Source organism: Rhinopithecus roxellana, chromosome 20 (genome assembly GCF_007565055.1).
Source record: "Rhinopithecus roxellana isolate Shanxi Qingling chromosome 20, ASM756505v1, whole genome shotgun sequence".
Classification (NCBI taxonomy): domain Eukaryota; kingdom Metazoa; phylum Chordata; class Mammalia; order Primates; family Cercopithecidae; genus Rhinopithecus; species Rhinopithecus roxellana.
Genome location: NC_044568.1, coordinates 64400870 through 64413564, shown reverse-complemented (window position 1 = coordinate 64413564; position 12695 = coordinate 64400870). Strand labels below are relative to the sequence as shown.

Genomic DNA, 12695 nt, shown 5'->3' with positions numbered 1-12695 from the left:
GATCCCTTCCAGCCCTGAATCTGTGTGGTCCTGACTCCGCTGCCTGGAATACTAATGCTGCCTGCTTAGAAGCGGACAGTCTTCCGTAAGAACAGGACTTGTTTTTCCTCCTCAGATTCTTGCCTCAGTGTTCACTTCCCTCCAATTTTCATTCCGTCCACTCTCCAAAACAAACAAAAACACCGCTCTACCCCCACCTCAATTCCACAGATATCTTTAAAATCAGATCACGCAGTAAGATACAACCTCAGCCCAGAGAACGGAGGGGTACCGTGTCGGTGCCCAAAGCACTTGACCACTCTTGCAAGAGCCCAGCCTGCTGGGAAAGAGGAGCTGGGTGGGCACTGATGGCCCAGGGACCCTCTTCCTGAGGCACCCTCCCCAGGCCCTGTCGAGGGCAGGGAACACTGCCCTCTGTCACCTCTCCCCACGGCTGTCCCTGCAGCTTCTTTTGGGAGCTTCTGAGAGCAAGCAAGAGGGAGTCATGGGCCAGGGAGAAGAGCCACTACCAGCCAGCAAAAACAGCTAGACTGTAGTCATGGTCCTGGGTCTTCTTCCTCAGGGACACCTGGGCCCCAGGCCCAGCAGAGGTACTGGCAGCCACCGTTGGGAGTTCAGGGCGTACTGTGGTCTTCTAAAATGAGGCTTGGCAGCAAGTCGTTGCTAGGGAAGAGAGGGGAACAGCAAGGTAACAGTCCCAGATCTATACCCACCGAGAGGGCCTCTGCCCACCCCTCATTATTCCAGATTTTCCCACCTTGTGGTTTCAGTGCCCACAGCAGCCACCCCAGAGTACAGGAGGACCCACAGTAGCTGCAACCAGCCTCGCTGCCTCCTTCCAGGGAAGACGGGCTGTGTGCTAGGAGGGTTTGAATATTTACCTCTCCACATTCCTTGCCCTGGACAGATGGACCAGTGAGGACTCAGAGTTGGGCACAGTAACTGGTGTGAGTGGATTGGGGGCCAGGAGGGTGCTGCCTAGCTCCTGGTGAAGGCAGAGGTTTGGCTGAGAAGCGTGGTGGAAAGGGAGGCTGCTCTCCCGGCAGCAGGGCCTCTGGGGTAGGAGGAACCCCACAAAGGGGAGCCAGCCCAGCCAGCCTTTCCCTGAGGCAGGAATGGGTGCTCTCGCTCACACCTCCTAGAGCCAGGCTGCAGGGCGACTTGCCTGCAGGGCTGAGTACACTGTCCAGCCCCAGCTGAAACACACAGCAGAACCATCTAAGCCAGGACTGTCACCAGAATTCCCTGGAGCTTTTAAATTCCAGCTGCTTGGACCTCACTCTGGCCTTCCTCAGTTGTCCCTCAAGCAGAGCCTGGGTGCCCAGGGGCTGGTATTTTTCACATGCTCCCTGGTGGGTTTGGTGCACATCTCTGGTTGGGAGCACAGATACAGACCAGCATGAGATCTTGCTTGGAGACTGCAGGCCATATGCCCCCAGCTCTCAGCCCTGGTGCCCTCTCTATGTAGCCCTAGGCGAGGCAGCCAAGCCAGGGCCCCCGGTTTTCACCCCACTTAGCGTTCCTGCATCCTCAGAAGCCAAAATTTCTTCCAAGGCTGAATCGGCTGGATTTCCCAGGCACCTCCCTGTTGGCAAGTCACAAGGACCACAGACTGGGTGGGAGCTTGGGTGAGCCCAGGTGAGCCCAGAGATGTAGAGGACTGGGGCCGTCCCCACACTGCTAATGAGATCCACCCTTTTCACACTGGCTTGCTCTGTTCCACACCCTGTGCTTGGCCCCCTGTGAGTGATCTTAGTTCATCTTCATGATCAGACAACCCTGTGGTTTGTTTTCCTCATTTCACCCAAGAGGAAACTGGAGAAGTTAAGTAACTTGGGCCAGATCTCACTTACATGCTCCGTGAAGCCTCGTTTATCTATCCATCTGTCTCTCGCTCTCTCACACGCACACACACACACAATGTGCACATACACACACATAACACACCCTCCTCCTGCACATCAAGGCTGGGCCAGGTTCCCTCTGTGTCTTTATGTCCCCCCGTCCACTGAGACCCTCTCCTAGCCCTAATCTCTCTCCATCATGGCCCGTTGGCTGGGAGCTCTGTGAGGACAGTCTGTTCAGCCCACAGTAGGTGCTCAGAAACATCCTCTGAGAATGTGAACAAATAGGAGGTTGGCTGGATGAGGAGCTGATCTCCTTGGACGTGCACCACATCTGGGGCCTGCCCTGCTGCATTGGGCCCTCCCACAGCAGATTGGAAGCGAGGCCTATGGGGTAGAGCCTGCATCCTTAGCTTGGGGGCTGTGCGTAGCTTGCAAGTAAACTAGAAAGAAGCGGGTCTCTGGAGGGAGGCAGGAGCCTTCTCCTGGCTGCCGTGGCCCCTGAGCTCGTCTCCTGGTAACAGAGCCATAGCGGGTATGAGTGGGCACCACTCTCATGCTGCCCTCAGTGCAGCAGGCACCACCCCGTTCCCTGCCCAGCTCATGGGAAAAATTTATAACCCTGAGAATGCACCCTCTGGGTCAGGGCCCAGGATGATGCAAGTGAGCAATGGCTGGAATCAGCTGGAAGGAGGGGAGACCTTGGAATGGGTGGGAGAGAAGATGGAGGTCAGGGATCTGGTCTCAAAGGTGTCTTACCCGAGGCTGGCCTTTCTTTTCTCCTTTACCCTGAGAGGGATGGCCACTAGAGTATTCGCAGCTGCCAGACCCACACTGTGCTGTCACTATTAATCAGTGGAACCTAACAGTCAGCGTTAGGCACTGGCCTCTGGCATATGTGGCACAGTGCTGGGCACTGAAGGGAAGGTGGCAGAATGTTTAAACAGAACGCCGCCGTCATCCCCAAGGGCTTGTGTTCAAAGTCACGCAACACAAACTGAGATTTACCAAGACAAAACATTTTCTATCAGGATAGTTTTCTCAATGGGAAATAAAATAGGTCTAGGCCTAAGTAGTGTTCCTTTCCCACCACCAAATCTAAGCATTCTTTTAGGCAACACTTTCCTTCCTTGTTGCAGAAGGCAGGGCTGCTGTGACCCCGTGCAGACTAGGGCGTTTCTCAGAATGCCACCCCTTTCCCAGGCCAGGGCCAGGGCCTGATTGCTGCCTTCTGCAGCTCATGTTTACTCTGTGTCCAGGGTGGGGCCTCTGGCCCCGGTGTGAGCTTGTGCCAGTGCCTTCTTCCATGCTCTCAGCAGTGGGAGCCCTACGGTCCTTCCCGTGGCTCCCCCAGGGGACCCTTCCTGGACAGCAGCCCGGCTTCCTAGGGTGAGCTCTCTGGCCGATGCCCCTAAACCAGGGCAGCAAGAGCCATTCCTTATGTGGTCAGGGACTGAGGAGGCTTGGCCAGCCAGGCTGCACCCCTCACAAAGGATGGAGCCAGGCTCCTGCTTGGAGTGAAGCAGAAGACCCCAAGGTTTTCCAGGAATGCCTGACCTCAGGGCCTGTGTACTTCACATGAGCTCCACTTCACAAGAAGTAGCAGCTGGACCTGACCCAGATCTCAGGCAAGGCCCTGCGACCTGACCGCTCCAGGCAGAAGCATCAGGTAACCCTTGGCAGTGGCCTGCACTGGCCAGACCTCAGCTTCCAAGGCCTTTAGCCTGAATTCACCTCTCCCCACCAGTACCAAGTGTGTCCATCGGAAACATTCTTGCAGCTTCTTCCTGGCTAGGCCTGGAGAGGGCCCAGCTTGGGGATTTCCTGTCAACACAAGAAGGTTTCCCTCTTCAGGAGCTAGAACGCTGAGTCATTTGACTCCTAGGGCCTCATCAGCCGACCAGTGGCCTGTGTGAACCTTTGACCAAGTTTCTTAAGGATCAGTGGGTAGAGTGAAGTAGGCGGCCTCTCCTTCCATGCTCCTTGGCAGGAGCTGCTCAGAGCCATCCATCTTCCATTTCCTGTCCAATGCTGGAGGTCAGCAAGTATTTATTAATTTGAGACTGAGTGCCTTGCCCTGGGACTTTATGTTCAGGAATCTTGGTAGGAGGTGAGAACGGGCCTCCCAGCCTTGACACTTGACTTTGCAAAGCTGGTGTCCAGTTCCCAGCTGTTCCCAGGATGGTAAAAGGAGCTGCCGCAGCACCCTGGGGAGAGTGAGCGCTGGGAGCCTTCCATCCCGAGGTCTCTCAGGGCTGCTCTGGGACCAGGTGGTGGGACAATGAGTGCCTGGATGGACCAACCAGAGAAGAGGGGGAGCAGCCGCCGTCCCAGAGAGACTAGGCTTCACCTGCTAGAATGCAGTGGGGCAACAGCCTGGGGTGGCCCCACCCAGACACTCACCCTCCTCCCACATTGAAATATGCCCTTTGCTGGTATAAAGTCACCACCGTGGAAGGCAAGAAGCCCTCTCCCCTCACCCTGAGCCCCCGCCCAGAGCTGCTTTGTGAGATGCTGCCCACACCCAGGTGCCACCAACCCTGACCCTGTCACTCCACCGATGGCCAGCTCACTCCACTCCGAAACCAGGGGCCTGCTGATGGGCCCTCCCCACCCCCGCCTGTCACCATGGTAACGGCAGGCGCTCCTGCTCCTGCTCCTGCAGAATATTGCTTTCTTGTAACCTCCCTCCTTCCCTCTCTTTCCTCCCTTCTTTCTCTCACACAAAAAGAAAGCACAAGTGTTTTATATTCATTTTGCAAAAAAGCTGTGTAGCGCATACTAATTGGTGTGGCTTCCTCCCGCTTTCTTTGAGCCTTTTCTCATCGTCAAAGCCAGGACTACAGGCCCAGCCAGCCTGCTCACTGGAAGGAGGACTAGGTCTGTTTTCCTGGAGGCTGAAGCAGGAGTGACCTTGCAGCGTGTCTTTAGCTCTGGGGCCTTTCCTCCAGACCTTGAGAGGGGCGCACAGTAAGTCAGGCCACTGAGATCGCCTTCTCCCGGAGCTTTCTACCTATACACCAAGGATTGTAGGGTCTCCAGGTGGCTAGAGCACCAAAACTCTGGCCCAGCCCAGAGGCTCAAAGCCAGGTGCAGCTGGAAGAGCAGCTCCCCACGGTCTCTGTTGCTGGGTCCCAGACCCCCTGTTGAGGTTGCCTCCCAGGGCCTTCCTTTCACCAGGGCCTCTCTTCCACCCCAGGCAGAGGCAGAGTCCTGGCCAAGGTCTGCATCAAGATTGGTGCTCCAGAGCCTCAAGGTCACACCCTGGACTGAGTCAGGTTTGCTAGCAACTGGGAGCGAAGCAGCAGCCAGACTGGAGGGACACAGAAGCCAGGAATCAGCCGCCTGCCTACACCCCAGGCTCCACCTCAAGCCATTCCTTGCCCTCCATCTGGGTGGCCCTTTCTCCTCACCTCTAGGAGGCTGAAGGAAGATGGGGATGCTGTTTCAAGGTCCTGCTTTATTTAAGGGACTGGAGGGGTGCTGTGTGTGCGCACAAGCGCACACAGTGTCATCCCAGGCAGGGCTGTGGGCTTTTTGCCAGCCTCTGGGGACCAGAGACAAATCCTATGATATGTAAGCACAAGAGGAGTGGCTGGGATTACTGAAGGAACCTGTAGACAACATTTCCGGCTTTAATTGTGCAATTGAAGTGTAATTTGCATTCATTTGCCATTTGGTGTTAAACTTTCTAAAATAAGAGAATTGAAAATGTAAAATATGCAGCTTTGCTGGCTGTGCTCTACAGTGGGGTGGGAGGCAGTAGTACTGAGGTGGGCTAAGCACATTCTCTGCAGGGGAGAAAGCGGGGTCGGAAGCCCTTGGTGTGGGCACTGCTGTCCATGCTCAGTCACTAAGCCTGGGCCGGGGAACAGCTCAGCTGTGAGACCTGAAATCTTGGAATGGAAGTGGTGAGCCAGCCTTTCTTGTGTGCCTGCTTTTCGTGCTTTGCACATCAAGTATCTCTTGTAACCTTCACAACAGCCTGGCAAGGTCCAATCTCCATTGCGCATATGGGGAAACCGAGGCTCCCATCCTCTGCAAAATGAAGTTCAGACTTCGTTGTCTGTGTCATGAGCTCTTTTTTGGTTTATAGTTTTTTGTTTTTGTTTTTGTTTTTGAGACAGTCTCACTCTGTCGCCCAGACTGGAGTGAAGTAGTGCGTTCTCAGCTCACTACAGCCTCTGCTCAAGCAATTCTCCTGCCTCAGCCTCCTGAGTTGCTTGGATTACAGATTCGCACCACCACACCCAACTAATTTTTGTATTTTCAGTAGAGAGAGTGTTTTGCCATGTTAGCCAGGCTGGTCTTGAACTCCTGACATCAAGTGATCGGCCTGCCTCGGCCTCCCAAAGTGCTGGGATTACAGGTGTGAGCAACTGCACCTGGCCTTGTGTCATGAGCTCTTGAAGGTCTGGCCCTGCCTACCACTTTGGCCTGATTTCTGGCCATACCCTCACCTCTGGTCCCATTCCCCACTCTGGAGCTGGCCCCAAAGCCTAGTTTCCTGGAATGTGCCACGTGGTTCTGCATCCATGAATGGCTTATGCTAGGTAAGAGAATGCTTTGAATGCCATTCTCGAATGCCTTTCTCTCCCTTCTCACTCCCTTGGCCAACTCATGCTCAACTACTTCCAGAGCTTCCTGGCTCCCCTCAGGCGTCATCACTGGGACCCTGGCACCCGCCCTGTATTATCAGTAAATGCTCACTGCCTGACTCCTCCAGGAGTCTGTGACCTCACTGAAGGCAGAGCCTGGCCTGTCTGGCCTTGTGTCTTTTATAGCCAGCACAGGACCAGCTCACAGCAGCTGCTCAGTAGCCGTCCGGAAAGGGAGCGTTGTGTGGTTGAAGTTAACTGGTCCAGGATCAGGATTGGATGTCAGGACTGTCTGACCACAGCACCCTGTGTAGTGTTATCAGCAGGCTCAGGTTTGGGGACCAGAGCTGGGTTTGAGGTGGACTCACTGTTACCTTGAGCAAGTGACTGTCCAAGTCTCAGATCCCTTGTGTGTATCATGTGAGGTGAGACTGGTGACAAGTAAAGGCATTCATTGTGGCCGGGAGCGAGGACAGCCTGCTCCGCTGGCCCTGGAGCCACTCAAGGGGTGGAAACAACCTTGCACAGGCCAGGCCTCTTGGTGGCTTTTTCCAGGCCTCTTTTCCGACAGGGAAATAGGTACCTGCCGGATACCCAGCATGAATCAGTTTGTCCGCATGGCACAGGGATCTTGCCGAGGGCTGGCCTGGCCCCAGCCGCCCCGCTGGCTCACACTTTTCTCCTCACTTCCTCCCTTGCTGCACGTGGCCACCAGTGTTGGCTGCCCAGAGGCGTGTGCCTCTGTCCCCTTGCACAGACAGACCTGGGTGGGATGGCAGCATGGGGTCGGGGGGCGAAGTGATGTAAAGAGACACAGGTCGCCTCCCCATGCTCCTCCTCTCCCCTGGATCAGGCGAGGGACCCCAGGGAGTAGGTGAGACCCTACCACCTCGGGCTGTGGGCAGAGCAAGAGCAGATGGGTTAGGAATGAGGTTGCTGATTTGGGGTTTTGTCCCCCCACCCCTTTTTTTGTTTGTTTATGAGATGGAGTCTTGCTCTGTCGCCCAGGCTGGAGTGCAGTGGCACGATCTCGGCTCACTGCAAGCTCTGCTTCCCAGGTTCACGCCTACCTCAGCCTCCCGAGTAGCTAGGACTATAGGCGCCCACCACCACACCTGGCTAATTTTTTGTATTTTTAGTAGAGACGGGGTTTCACCGTGTTAGCCAGGATGGTCTTGATCTCCTGACTTCGTGATCCACCTGCCTTGGCCTCCCAAAGTGCTGGGATTACAGGCATGAGCCACCGCGCTTGCCCTGTCCCCCTTTTTTTTTGTACAATTCACATACCATAAAATTCATAAAAACGACTCTATGGTATACTTTAGAAGTATATGCTTTAAAAGTATATACTTCTAAAGTATACCATAGAGTAACTGTTAGTATTTTGACAATATTATACAACCATCACTACTAATTCCAGAACATTTTCATGACCCCAGAAAGAAGCCCTATACATACCCTGCACCCGTTAGGAGTCAATTCCCATGCCTCCCTCCCCACAGCCCCTGGCAACCACAAATCCACCCTCTGTCTATGTGGATTTGCCTGTTAATGGAGTCATCATACAGGGTGTGGACTTCGTGACTGACTTCTCGGCAGGTTTTTTCAAGGTTCATCCACTTGTAGCAGGTACTTCATTTCTTTTTATTACCAAATGATATTCCCTGGTGTGGACGTGCCACGTTCCATTTCTTCGTGTCTCCACTGCAGGGCCTTTGAGTTGTTTCCATTTTCTAGCTATTAGGAAAAATGCCGCTGTGAGCGTTTATATATAAGTTTGATGTGCACAGACATTTGCGGTTCTCTTGGTAACTGCCTAGGAGTGGGAGTATACCTATGGCAGCTCTCTGGGTAACTGTTTGAGGAGCTGTTGGCTTGACTCTTGCTTGCTGTTTAATTTTGGGTGAGTCATTCCCCCACTCTCCCCCCAACTCCATTTCCTGGTCTCAAGTCCCCTCCCTGGCCGTGCTTGGACAGTCAAGCAAGCATTGGGGTGCGTGGCCTCTGTACATCCTGCCGTGGCAGGTGTGCAGGAGCTGAATTGGGCAGGACCGCGGCGTCATATATTGCTGTGCCACTTGCCCATCCTGGCTTCTGCCCTGTGTCTTTCTTCTGTGGCTGAAGTAAAGAATCCCTGGAGGCTCTGTCCTCAGTGGGAGCAGAGGCCTTGGCCCTCCCTGCTTCCAGGCTGAGACCCGCGCAGGGATCCCCAGCTCCTGGCCTGGGTGCAGGGGCACCCCTTGCTTCTGCCATATGACTGGGCTGTGTGGCAGCCATGTGTCTCAGCCACGTGGATTCATCAGCTCTCCATTCTGTGTGCCAGGCCATGGGCAGGAGTGGCTGTGACTCACCTGTACAGCCCCAGAATCCAGCGCAGCCACTGGCACAGAGCAGGGGCTGAGGGGCCCACAGACATCCCAGTCTCCACGAGTGGGAGAGGGACAAAGGGAAGTACAGAATTGGCCAGTAGGAGGCGGGTCTGTGAGAGTGAGCACCGGCTCCTGCCTGGATGAGGCTGGGAGACTGCATGCCAACACGTGACGCTGTTTAAAGACTGAGGGGCGGGAATGGGTGAGCAAGCAAAGGGGTTCCCGGCCAGGTGTGCCAGGGCTGGCCTAGAGGAACCAAGAGGAGAAGTGACAATTGGGCAGTGTGGGGGAGGCACTGGCACTGTGTTTGCATTGACAGGAACGGCTTTCAAGGGGGTGGGCCTTATCTTGTTTGTTTTCGAGATAAAATTTGCCCTTTTGAAGCATAGAATTCACTGGCTTTTCGTATATTCACAAGCTTTTTGCAACCATCACCCCAGTCTAATTCCAGAACATTTTAATCCCTCAATAGGAGCCCTACAGTGCTAACCTTATCTTGTATTTCCATATTCCAGCCACCTGGCCAGTCTTGGCCCATGTGGCCCTGCCCATCAGGCTCTATCCCACTTCCCCTGGTCCAGGGCTGAAGCCCCCGGTTGCTGTGGTTATTCTTGGCCTGGGCTCAGAATAGCCCAGGAAGAGACGCAGGCAACCACCCATTCAACTGATGTTTGTTGGGCATCTGCTGGGCACAGGGCAGTCCAGAGAATACACCTTTTGAGGGGACAGGCACGGTCCCTAGCCCAGAGCAAGAGAGGAGTGAGGGGCAGAAAGAGCAGGCGACCACCTGCAGTGTGAGGAGTTCCCTGCAGGACAAGCACAGCCAGCAGAAGGTGGCCAGGAAGCTTCAGCAGCCCCTGGGGCAGGTGCATACACACACACACGCACGCACGCACGCACGCACACACGCACACGCGCGCACACACGCACACACGCATGCACACACACGCGCGCACGCACACACACACGCACGCACAGTGAAGCCCCTGCCACAGAGCAGGGCCCCGGCCCCTTTCCCTACTGCCCATTGCAGCAGAGTGGTGGGCTGGACTTTGCCACCCTGCCAGCTCTTGGTGCCAGGCAAAGATGGGTGCTGTGCGAGGAGAGGCAGCTTCTAAGGATACAGGGACTGTAGAGCAACCCTGGGGACGTTGTGATACAGCGCTGACCTGGACTCACACTCAGCGCTGGCCCCACGCCCTACTCTGCCTCTGTTTCAGAAGAACTCAGCAGGCAGGTGGTCAGGCTGGGGTCTTGCCCCACCCAAATCTGCAGGGACACTTTAGAGCCACCGAGGACCACCTGATGTGTCCGGACATTAGGAAGTCCTTTACCTTGGAGACCAGAGTAGCATGCCAAATGTGGAGGGCCCTTTAGGGTCTACAGTGGCCTGGTGTCACCTCTGCAGAAGAAGCTGTTCTGTGGCCTGATGGTGGGTGGGGCCGTGGCTGCTCCACACAGTGGACACAGTGGAACATGGCCTGGAGGGCACTTTGGGAGTCTTGCGCAGCCTGGGGGCCTGCACACTGTGCAGACAACACCCTGCTTCCTGAGTCCTGTGACTCCCAGGGACCCTCAGAACCCTGTTCAAGGGACCCAAGAGGAGAGGGATCGTGAGGAAGCTGACTCACTGAACCTCAGATTCCAGTTTCCTTCCCCCAGAGGCCCCATTCACTGCAGTCTGTGTTCCCTTCTATCTGGATCCTTTGTTTCACTTTTCTGAGCATGCCCCAGCTGTGGCCTTAGTGGCTCTTCCCAGCCTGCTGTCATCTACAGACCCCTCCCCGCTGCAGGTGGCTCTGTGCCACCCACCACACCTCTGCCCAGGTCAGCACAGCTCGCAGCGGAGAGCTCATCCCTGCCGCCCCGCTTCTCTCCCCAGGTGATTTTGAAGGACCTGGAGGTGCTGGCAGAAATCGCTTCCTCCCCTGCAGGCCAGACGGATGACCCAGGCCCCCTCGATGGCGCTGACTTCCGGGCCAGCCACTCAGAGCTCCAGGTGCCTACCCCCGGCAGAGCCGGCCTACTGAACACCTCCGGTAAGTCTTCTCCTGAAGGTTCCAGCCTCAGGGGCCTTAGTGCCAGTGCCAGGTCTTGGGCTGGACCACGGCGGTCATTTGGGTTGTTGCTCAGGAGCTCTGGAGCTCGGCCAGGATATGAGGGGTCTGTGGGTTGCTACTGGCAATCTCCCACCTCAAGAACCCCCAAAGGCAGGCAGCTCTCGTCCTCTAGCAGCCTCCAGAGACCCTCACAGGACTTTCTCCGCATCTCCCTGCACCTTTGATGCCTTTGAGCCATTGACTAAACATAAAACCATCTGGGTCGGCTGCTGGTCTCTCTGCCTGGGCAGCACCACTCCAGTCTGGAATCCAGGGGCTTCGGTCTTGGGGTCTCACAGGTGGAATACTAGGTGACCATTCCCTTTCTCTCTGAGAAGCTAAAAATAGTGGCAGGCAGCACAGGCAGGAGACGGCATTATTCTCACAGGCTGTTTCTGGGCAGTCCTTGGAAGTAAAGGTGGCTATAGCATCCCTAGCGCTCGTCCCTCAGTCCCTTCCAGATGGCAGGGACTCTTCTCCCTGGGCCCTGGCAGACACCACTTCCCTCTGGCGATGCAGTCCTGGAAAATGCCTGGGGACACAGTTGGTAGGAAAGTTCCCAGTGAATCTCAGGTGTCTCCATGGGGGTCTCTGTTCTTTGTATCTGGAATTTACTCCTTCCAGTGGGTTCGTGGTCTCGCTGACTTTAAGAATGAAGCTACAGACCTTCGCAGTGAGTGTTACAGCTCTTTTTTTTTTTTTTTTTTTTTTTTTTTTTTGAGACGGAGTCTTGCTCTGCCGCCCAGGCTGGAGTGCAGTGGCCGGCTCTCAGCTCACTGCAAGCTCCGCCTCCCGGGTTCACGCCATTCTCCTGTCTCAGCCTCCCGAGTAGCTGGGACTACAGGCGCCCGCCTCGTCGCCCGGCTAGTTTTTTGTATTTTTTAGTAGAGACGGGGTTTCACCGTATTAGCCAGGATGGTCTCGATCTCCTGACGTCGTGATCCGCCCGTCTCGGCCTCCCAAAGTGCTGGGATTACAGGCTTGAGCCACCGCGCCCGCCCTAGTGTTACAGCTCTTAAAGGTGGTGTGGACCCAAAGAGTGAGCAGCAGCAAGATTTATTATGAAGAATGAAAGAGCAAAGCTTCCACAGCATGGAAGTGGACCCAAGAGGGTTGCTGCTGCTGGCTCGGCCAGCTTTTATTCCCTTATTTGGTCCTGCCCATGTCCTGCTGATTGGTCCATTTTACAGAGCACTGATTGGTCCATTTTACCGAGTGCTGATTGGTGCATTTACAATGCTTTAGCTAGACACAGAGGGCTGATTGGTGCATTTTTACAGAGTGCTGATTGGTGCGTTTACAATCCTTTAGCTAGACACAGTGCTGATTGGTGCGTTTTTACAGAGTGCTGATGGGTGCATTTACAATCCTTTAGCTAGACACAGAGTGCTGATTGGTGCGTTTACAGTCCTTTAGCTAGACACACAGTGCTGATTGGTGTGTTTTTACAGAGTGTTGATTGGTGCATTTACAATCCTTTAGCTATACACAGAGCGCTGATTGGTGCGTTTACAATCCTCTACCTAGACCGAAAAGTTCTTCAAGTCCCCTCTCGACCCAGGAAGTCCAGCTGGCTTCACCTCTCACTTTGATGCAGCCTCCCCCCACAGCCTAGCCGTGCTGGTCTCAGCCTGAGAGTACCTCCTTGGCCTCAGTGGGAGGCGCCCCAGCCCTGTTTGATGCTGAGACCAGGCCCAGTGCCTGAGAAGTTCAAGGGGCGGCCAGAGCCCCGCAGGCCTGCCTGTGCCCCAGGACATGCCAGGTCAAGTCATAGAAGGCCCATGT

General features: G+C 55.1%; 1 protein-coding gene across 3 annotated transcripts in view; it reads left to right on the top strand.

Annotated features, from left to right (window-relative positions):
• The window catches only part of VAC14 (VAC14 component of PIKFYVE complex), a 116572-nt gene that overhangs the window by 47776 nt on the left and 56101 nt on the right, over positions 1-12695 (top strand). For all 3 annotated transcript variants that reach the window (XR_004055391.1, XM_030924710.1, XM_010382940.2), the window contains exon 13: positions 10694-10850. Coding sequence is in view for 2 of the 3 variants with exons in the window: in XM_030924710.1 (XP_030780570.1) it covers positions 10694-10850 (157 nt within the window). In the remaining variant the exon portion in view is untranslated. The remainder of the gene's footprint in view (positions 1-10693; positions 10851-12695) is intronic.